General features: G+C 59.3%; 1 protein-coding gene across 3 annotated transcripts; it reads right to left on the bottom strand.

The window, feature by feature from the left end:
- Window positions 1-818: 818 nt before the first annotated feature.
- On the bottom strand, window positions 819-6,206 carry LOC114894745 (brain-specific serine protease 4-like). 3 transcript variants are annotated; one of them, XM_029221754.1, is made up of 8 exons: window positions 5,887-6,206; window positions 5,201-5,242; window positions 4,898-5,009; window positions 4,236-4,262; window positions 3,637-3,808; window positions 3,120-3,397; window positions 1,895-2,052; window positions 819-1,288 (listed from the first exon to the last, which is right to left on the bottom strand). In XM_029221754.1, the coding sequence occupies exons 3-8, from the start codon at window positions 4,977-4,979 to the stop codon at window positions 1,028-1,030; spliced, it is 978 nt and encodes a 325-aa protein (XP_029077587.1). In that variant the 5' UTR covers window positions 4,980-5,009; window positions 5,201-5,242; window positions 5,887-6,206; the 3' UTR covers window positions 819-1,027. The 3 variants fall into 3 exon arrangements, with proteins under 3 accessions (XP_029077587.1, XP_029077586.1, XP_029077585.1); XM_029221753.1 differs by lacking the exon at window positions 5,887-6,206 and having other exon boundaries at window positions 4,898-5,033; window positions 5,201-5,238; XM_029221752.1 differs by lacking the exons at window positions 5,201-5,242; window positions 5,887-6,206 and having other exon boundaries at window positions 4,898-5,091.
- Between the last annotated feature and the right edge of the window lie 2,940 nt (window positions 6,207-9,146).

Here is a 9,146-nt window from a genome sequence, read left to right as displayed (position 1 = left end):
CGCACATACTCATCAAACCAACCACACAGCCCTGCCTGCACATTCGCTTGTTTCTGGGAAGCCCAGGTGGCGCTGATGGGGTACAGTATCCTGGGCCTTGGGAGGAGGGGCAGGGCTGGTCCAGGAGGCCAGAGGCCTGGTTGCAGAATGGTGGGCACTGGGAAAGGGGAGCATTAGCTCGGTCCCAGGCAGACCCTATGGTGGCCTAGGACCCAGCTCTCAGCCCCACCCCGTGGGGGCAGGTGAGGTGACTCAAGCCCCCACAGACACCTGCTGTCTCATTGTTTTGCTCCTTCGTTCCGGGGGGAGGATTCACAGAATCGGCAGTGAGTCACTGGCTGAGTCAGCTCCTGGGGAGTCCTGGCTGCCTCAGCCCAAATCTGAGACACCCGGCTCTAAGATGAGGGAGGATGGGGGACACCCCACTCGTGTGTGTGTGGGGGGGGTGGGGGTGTTCTCCTAGCCAGCCCTGTTTCGGAAATTCAACAGGCAGGTTGGGGACCTGCCTGGCCCTGCAGCCCCCAACACCCACCTTTCAGGTGGGAGAGCTGGGCCTCCCAGGTTGCTGGGCCTCCTGTCTCCTCTCCATTTGGTCTCCCTGGTGGCAAGGGGTTACAAAAGGACAGTGCAAAGGTCAGAAGTCAGGATGTTGAATCCTAGGTGGGCAGGACACCTGGGTCCCTGGCCAGACTACCATCCAAAGTCCTACCTGCCAACCCCCGTTTTAACCCTGACTGGACCCTTCTTCCCAATGTTCCCATACCCGAGGGAAAAAATAGGAACTAGGGTAAAAATAATTTATTGAAATTGGAGGAATAAATAAGATGTGTGGGCGGAGTTACAAATAACTGTAAAAATTATTAACAAGTATGTACACAAAGGCGCTCCGGGCCTCGGGGGTGGGGCCTGAGCCCAGGGGCGGGGCGGGGCCTCCCCGCGGAGGAGATCCGGCGCCGGCACTCGGGCGCTCCCAGAGGTAGACCGCTTATTTACAACTGAGGAAACAGCACGTGGTCTCCCCAGATCCCTAAACGCCGCGGCCCCGGGCGGCCCTGCGAGCTCGCCGCGCCCCCAGAGCCCGTCCCCGGCGTCCTGTGGGCCCGCTACCCTGCGAGTGCCCGCGGAGCTGCACCCCTTGCACGATCTTCTGTACCCAGGAGCGGTGGGCGGCTAGGCTGATGTAGACGCCAGGCCGGTTGCGCTCCGCACAGCCCTCGCCCCAGCTGATGACGCCCGCCAGCAGCCAGGTGCGCTCGACCTGGCACATCAGGGGGCCTCCGGAGTCGCCCTGCGGAGAGGAGGGAAGGTTAGGGACCCGCGTGGGGCAAGCGGTGAGCAGAGCCCAGGACCCGCGCCGCAGTGCGTGGCAGTTCCCTTCGCGGGGGACCATTTCTCTGACCTGGGGGCCGCGGCACCCTAACCAACGCCACCAGGACCGGGAGGTCGGGGAAGGACACACTTCCCAGGCTCACTTCCGGTAAGAAGCACTTTGTGCTAGACCTTCTCCCTCACAGCCCTGGAGGCAGGGAGTATTGTGACTTGCTTCACAGTTGAGGAAACCGAGGCTCAGAAAGAAGAAAACTGACCCAGCCCGGGTGTGGACCATGCACCGTCCCACCGTGCTCCGCCACAGTGGTGGAGCTGGAGCTGGCTCTGGGGGCCAGGACCGTGGCACCCCTTCAGGAGGATGCCAGCTCCCTGAGAATGGGGTCAGGCACACCGGAGGTGCTCAGAATGTTTGATGTAATGAACGGCTGAGCCAGGCTGGGGCCGGGTTCTGTAGGCATCTATCTAGGGGGACTGCCAGGTCACAGCTGATTCTGGGAGGAGGCGCAGGAGCAGAGGGGTGATGGAGCTCAGTGGGGCAGGGCTGGGAAGGAGGTGGTGTGCTCACCAGACAGGCGTCCCGCTTCCCCTCCAGGTAGCCGGCGCATAGCATGTCCTCCGTAATGGCGCCCTGCCCGGCTCCCCGCCAGTACAGGCGGCTGCAGACTGCTGAGTCGATGATGGGAACCTTTAGCTTCTGGAGGGTCTGAGGGTTGGGCAGGGGCACTGGGAGCAGGGAGGAGAGAGTCAGGCTTGGGAGACTCTCCTGGTGGCCTCCTCAATTCCCTCCTCAATTCCCTCAGCAGCGTTTCTCAAAGGTTAAGTGGATCAACTCTGTCAGGCTCTCCCACAATGCCTGCAGGAAGCCCAAATTCCAGGACTCCACTCTGGACCTACTGAATCCCAAATTAATGTGCAGCCTGAAACTCTGAATCTTTAACGAGATCTCTGATGCCAATGAGATGGTTCAAACCAATGGTCCAGGCTTGTCCCATCTCAGGCACTACTTTATCCGGCACTGGTACTGCTACAGACTAATGGCCACTCAGTGTTGAATCTTACTGGGACTTGAGGGACCCCCGCCATCCCCTAGGGGGATTGATCCTAGGGTTGGTCTGTAGACCTTCCCCAGTTCATAAATCCACCTTTCACAGGAGCCCCTAAGAATGACCGTGGGGAGACTGACTGAAACTTCAGAGTCAGTGGGGTCCCCAGACACCCAAACTGGTGTCATTTCTCTTAATTCTTCTGGAATCTGGTTAAAGTTCCATATATATATGTCACTGCTTCTCTGCCTCTTACTTAATCTAATCTAATTTGTGTTTCTAGATGAGGTTTTCCAAACCTCCAGACTTGGTTTGCCAATTATATTTTACCATTTATGGAGACTGCATTTTCTCCTGGGAATTTTGCCTGCAATTGTGTCATGATGCCACCAGGGGGCGTTTATTCCAGATTTGGAATCTTAGGGCTGTTTTCATATTCACCTGGTTCAGCTTGGTCCCATAGACACCTCCTCTCAGCTGTTCCTATATCACTTAATATCTTGGTTGATCTGGCATCTTTGCCTCAGAACACAGCAAAAGGTACCTTTTAACTAGAAATGATCTAGAACTATCCACCTAGGCTTCTGTGTCATCACATCTCTGGGTCACAACCTGTCTTTTCTTCTATCTGTGTTGTGCTCTGCCTCTGGCCTCTATCCTTTGCTGCCCGTGGCACCTGTATCTCCCAGTGTCCACCGCCCTCTGTCCCCACCCACCCCCATACCCCTGGTGAGAAAGAAGCCACACCTCCATCGTGGATACTCCCCCAGCCAGCAACCCAGCAGTTGGTGTCCGGAAGGAGATGGACGGTGGAATCAGGCAGGCAGATGGGCAGGATGCGTTCAGAGAACTGGATGGCGTGCTCCAGGTGCACCAAGGCGATGTCAGCACGGGCGCCTTTCTTCCAGGAGTACACAGGGTGGAGCTTCACCCAGGCAATACCCACCTCCTGGGACCTCGGGCCGGGGTTCCCCAGCTGCCAGGCCCCCAGCAGCACAGAGAACAGGGCTGGTTTGTTCGGATGGCTAGAAGGGAGAGGGAGGGGGTGGCATCAGCCAGGAACCACGGGGTGTTCAGGAAGCGTCTGGGAAGGGTTTCTGGGGTAATGGCATATGAAGGCCCCTGGTGAGCAAAAGAGGCTTCTGGGGAGAAGCAGGGACTCTCCTGAGGGACCCAAGACTGGACTGAGGCCTGGAAGCCGGGGCTGTGTGGGCAGCCCAGGGTCTGGGGAATCGAGTGGAAGGGACCGGCTGAGTGTACGTACCCTTTGAAGCAGTGGGCGGCCGTGACCACCCAGCGGTTGGTGAGCAGGGAGCCTGCACAGTGGTGGGTGCCATTCTTCTGGATGCTCACAAGCCAGGGCCACTCAGCATCAGTGCTGTCCTCACCACCCACGATTCGGTTCAGGTGTTGGGGCTTTCCACAGGCTGGGGGACCTGGCGGAGGAGGGGCCGGTGTGTCAGACCCTCAGGCACAATCCTCATCCCTTCCAGCCCCCCTTCCCTGCCTTCAGCACTTAGGCCTGTGCTCCAGTCTCCTCCCACCCTGGCTCCGTTCTTTGCTGCCTCTTCCCCGGCCCTTCCACCCTCTGCCCTCCACTCTGGCTCAGCACTTGGTCCTCTAGCCCTTTTACATTCTCGGGCCGCTCACCCGCTCCTGGGCCTCTCTCCTCCACATCCCGACTCTCTGGGCCGCATCCTCACTCTCTGGGCCTCTTTTCCTGCCTGCCCTTCCTCTCCAGCTCAAACACCCTCTTGCCCCACTGCCCGCTTCTGACCTGTCCCCCACAGACAGACACACAGACACTACCCTGCCCTTCAGGCTTCCTCCCTCCCCGCTTCCCTGAGGGCAGCTCTGACTTACCAGCTGTCTTGACAGCAGCTAGGGTGGCTGAGGGCAAGAGAAAGAAAGGGTCAGGTCGGTGGAGGGGAGCCCTGGTGCCCAGCAATCCTTCCCGGTGGCTCAGTCCCTGGGGCCCTCCAGGCTTCCCCAGGCGGGGCATTTCCTGGAGCCTGGGCAGGACAGACCGAAACCTCAGGCCCTCGGTGTGAGCTGCAGCCTTGGCCTCCCTGCAACTTCCTGTCCAGCCTGTGCCCAGGCTCCAACCAGCCTACCTGGGGGTGAGGGGTCAGCTTCTGGGGTGTCTCACTGAGGTGAGAGGGAGAACCCCCCTCCCAGGCCTTAGGTCTGGATGCCGCTGCCCCAGCAGTGGACCATGCAGACCCAAGAGACAGGAACGGGACATGAAGAGGGTAAATAACAAGCAGAGCTGAGCACACTGAGCACTGACTGCACTAAGCCCTGTCCTGGGCCCTGTAGTGCAGTGTTTTATGTACTCCTCACAGCTGTGGAGGAACCTGAGGCTCAGAGCAGGCAAATGATAGAGAGGGAGAGGGAGAGAGGGAGGTGGGGGAACAAAGCAACAGATGAGAGGGAGAGGAGGGATTCAGGCAGGACCAAGAGGGAGGACGGCTGGGTGGACAATGGGGAAGGGGTGGAGGGGGCAGCAGGCCCTCAGGACTCACCTGGAACAGCCAGAAGCAGCAGGGAGGTTACAATCCTGAGGTAGTGCCTCCTCAGGGCAGGGAGAGTCTCGGGAACCACCATGGCCACTGCCGACAGGAGAGCTTGGATTCCCTGCAGGCCACCCCAGGTTTTATCCTGTGAGGCAGAATGCTGTCGGACCAGTCTCCCAAGTGAGTGGCTCAGTCCCGCCACCCCGGGCTGTCAGTCACAGGGAGGGGGTGGGGCTTTGGGGAGGAAATAAGCCGTTAAAGTCAGGGGTGGGGCTGGCAGTGGGGTTGGAGGGCTCTAGCTGGGACCCCTACCTCGGGCCTGGATCCGCGGACTCAGGTCTCAGGATCTGGGCTCTGGAGGGGCAGGAGAGGGAACTTGAGCCCTCAGGTCTAGGCTGGGCCTTGACCTTGACTGAGGGGGCAGGGCAGAGAAAGGCCCTTAAGGTTGAAGGGGGGTTGGTCCAGGTGGGGAAGGAAGGCACTCAGACTCTGGGGCCTGGGTCCGCGGTGGCGGGAGCCGTTGGGGAGGCCCTGGGGCCTTGGGTGGGTGACAGCGGGCAAGGGACTGCCCAGAGGCTCCGTAACGGCTCCTGTGACTCAGCGGAAGACCTGACCCAGCCCTGGGCTCGGGGATCCCGTTAACCCACTTGCCAGAAGGCATGAATCAGACCCCCGGTGGCCACCTGTCCCAGGGACACCTTCCTGTGGGCCCTGTCACTCAGCAGCCTAAGGATTCATCTCTCACCTGGACTTCCAGGAACCCCAGGTGGGGCAGCCAGTTGCCCAGGTGGCTGTGACTGATGCGGCTGCCTGGGGAGGGCTGGGATGCTGAGTCCCCACACCCCACCCCAGCCCCTGTGCTCCCAGGACCACCCCCCTGGACCCCTCCTTGGGGTCAAACGGCTGCTGGGTGATGCTTGAGCGGGGAGCCCAGGTGGGGGTGTGGGAAGCAAAATGCTCCCCCAAGGAATCTGCCCACGTGATCCTGTAACCCTCACCCTGCAGTCAGGTCTTCCGTGACTCAGCACCCCACACTCCAGACACCCGTGCCCTGAGCAGGAGGAGTCAGGCTTCTTCTGAGAGAGACTGTGTATCTTTGTCCTTCAGTCATTTGATCAACAAAACTTGCGATGGCCCTCGATATGCCTGGGGAGGGGCATGGACATAACAGCAGTTACGGCGTGCGTAGTGAGCCAGGCACCACCTCATTCAGTCTGCAAAGTCCCTTATTATTATTCCCATCCTGCAGATGAGCAAACTGAGGCCACTTAGGGAGGTGAGTGACTTACCCAAGGTCCCGCAGCTGGTGAGGGGAGGAGCCCAGATGTGAACCCAAATTCTAGAGAAGGGCCAACTGTACTCTTGGAGCCCTGAGGGAGCCCAGTTCAGCAGACGGATGGTGACCCACCCCCTGGGGTCAAAAGTGCTGGGTGGGTGGGAGCCCAGGGGAGGCACCTAATGCCAGCGGGGAGCGGGGGCAGCCAGTGAGGGCTGCCCAGAAAGGAGGACCTTGAAAGGGAGGCTGAAGGAAATGATGGAGTTAACCCTACAGAGGCTGGGGATGGGGACCAGTTGGGGGGGAAGCCCGAGGTCACAGAGAGGGAGTGAGGGCCCGGTGGGTGGCTCGGGGCATTGGGAGGGGCTGCCACCACAGCCCCTGTCCTTTGTGGGCAGACCGCCTACCACAGCTTCTCCTAAGCCCCACAGCTTAGCCAACACACGTTCTGCCCCCAGAGCCTGCCCAGGGGTGGACTCCCCTCCTGCTGTCCACCTCCTCAGGCTGTTAGGGGTTCCAAGAGTCTGTGAGACTCACCTGGAGATCATCGGTACCAAAAAGGATCATCGGTGTGTTTTACTGGCCCCTGCTTGGGTTGGAGGGGCAGGAGGCAACTCAGGATTAAACCGCAGGCCAGAGGTGCCCTCCTGCTGCGTGGAGGCCCCTGCCCCACTCCACCCAAAGACAAGGCAAGGGTGGGGCGCGGGAGTGTGAACAGCTCCTAGCTGACGCATTCACCTCTGTCCCAGGACTGGGGGTGGGGAGACTGCTGGGAAACAGAGTGGCTAAGGTGAGGGGCACCTCCAGTGGGGCCCCAGCAGCAGTCGAGCAGAAATGCCAGCAGGGTGGGGGAAGGGGGCTCCCCGCCACTGCCCTCCCCCACCTGCTGTCTGTCCTGGGTCCACCTCTGTGCCCTATGGCTGGCCTTGCCCCCTCATGCTCTTCCAACCCATTCCCTTCCTGAATCTAAGGCGGTTGGCCTCCCCAGCTCACCCTACAGGCACTTATTGGGCACCTGCTGTATGCCAGGTCCTGTGCTGGGCACTGGGACACGATAATGAATAAGACACATGTCCTATCCTTAGACAGCACACATCTCCCCAGGGGTGGGAGGCAGTGAGCAAGTAATGACCGCAAGGGGTCATGGGGGGATGGGCACAGAGGCCTGGGACTCGGGTAGGAGTGTCAGGGAAGGAGGGGGCTGTAGGCGTGGACCCTGGAGGGCCATCCTGAGGGTGGGTGCTGTGTGCTGCGACTCTCAGAGGAGAGGCATGGTGAGGAGGTTCCCCACGGATCCTCGGGGTACCTGGTGCACACTGGGTCTCGATGGATATTTGTTGAATGAATAAACAAATGAGGAAGAAGTGAGTCTGGAGAATTCCACTGGGGACTGACTGCTTCAGCCTCTTGCCTCTCCAGTTCCTCTGTGTTCCAGCTCTTTGTGCCATTCATGCCACCTGGATCACTTCCCAGGTGATCCAAGGGGCAGGCATGTGCCCCAAGATGTTTCTGTCCTCGCGATGGGGTGGCCAGGAAGATAGCCCCAAGGGGAAGGGCCCGGGAAGAACCAGGGGAAGTCCAGAAAAGCCAGTGAAGACTTCCTGGCACAAGTCCTGGAAAAGGGCCCCACAGACCGGCTCCCCAGTTCCCAAGGAGGGGAGACCTTGGTATGATTCAATATTCATTCAAACAGCATATTCATTGTGCCCACGGTATGCCAGACCTATGCCAGGCATCGTGGCTGGGCATCTCTTCGCCGGGGCAGGAGATGGATGGGCTGCCCACCCTGCCACCCACTATCCGTGTCCCTGCCAGGCCGTCTCAGGACCACTGATGATTTTGCAGGGAGCTGGGGGTGACAGATAGGGCTGCAGAGGCCTCAGAGGGCATAGCAGCGGGAGCCAGCAATGCTCAATCCAGAGAAGTGACTCACTGCCCCCCTTCTCTCAGCATCTCAGACGTGGGCACCAGAGTCTGGCAGATATCTGATCAGGGGTATCTGTTCATTATCCAACCAAATCTACTGAGCACCTACTGCGATACGGCTGTGAACAAACCAAAGACAATCCTGCCCTCATGGCAGGGACACCAGGGGAAACAGAATAAACAACATAAATAAGTAAATCATTTAGTTTAATAGATGATAAAGTCTATGGGGAAAACCAAAGCCGAAAGGGACGCGGGTGGGGGTGGGGATGGGAGGGGGAACAGGAGGTGGGGTGTGGCATTTTGGGGTTTGTAATCTTACATCAGGAGCCCAGGGAAGAAGTGCAAACCCTCAGCTGAGACTTGCAGGAGAGGGGCAGAGGCGGGTGTGGTCAGAGACCATTCCAGCCGCAGGAAGAGCAAACTCAAAGGCTCGGTGGGTGGAATGGAGGATTCCAGTGGCAAAGGAGAGGCACAGGGGCTAAGGGGGCCTGGCCTGGCCACCCGGCCTCCCTGTGTAGGTGACACTGAGCCTGGCTCCAGAGGATGAGTTGGGGACACTAGGAGAAGAGGTGGGGAGAGCCATCCAGGGTGAGGGGCCAACCAGCTCAGGGCACAGGGACAGGGTACTCGGGGCAGAGGTCACCAGACCACCAGGGTCCTCGTGGGCCCAACCATATAAGGGAGGCTTGGCTTTAGGGCAGGAGCCCTGCACAGAAACCCAGCAGAGAGCGTTGGCCACGGGAACTGCTCTCTCCTCTGAGGCTCATTTTCATGCAGTTCTGGCCCTGGCTTGGAGGTTGCGAGCTGTTTTCTTTAAGGAGAGGCTGGATCTCTGAGCTGGAGAGGGGAGCCAGGGTGGGGTGGGGGTCATGCTGAACTCCAGGCAAGCCACTTGGCTCTGAGATCAGCACTGCATTCCAGGTGTGGAATCCAGCCCTCCAGTGGGTTTGGTCAGACCCGCACTACTGTGTTTTTTAAATTGGGCAAATCCACATTAAAAAAAAATCTGGGGGCTTCCCTGTCGGTCCAGTGGTTAAGACTCCATGCTTCCAA

This window comes from Monodon monoceros, unplaced genomic scaffold, assembly GCF_005190385.1.
Source record: "Monodon monoceros isolate NGI ecotype Baffin Bay Population unplaced genomic scaffold, NGI_Narwhal_1 Super_Scaffold_13, whole genome shotgun sequence".
Taxonomy (NCBI): Eukaryota; Metazoa; Chordata; class Mammalia; order Artiodactyla; family Monodontidae; genus Monodon; species Monodon monoceros.
This window is presented reverse-complemented; position numbering and strand designations above follow the sequence as displayed.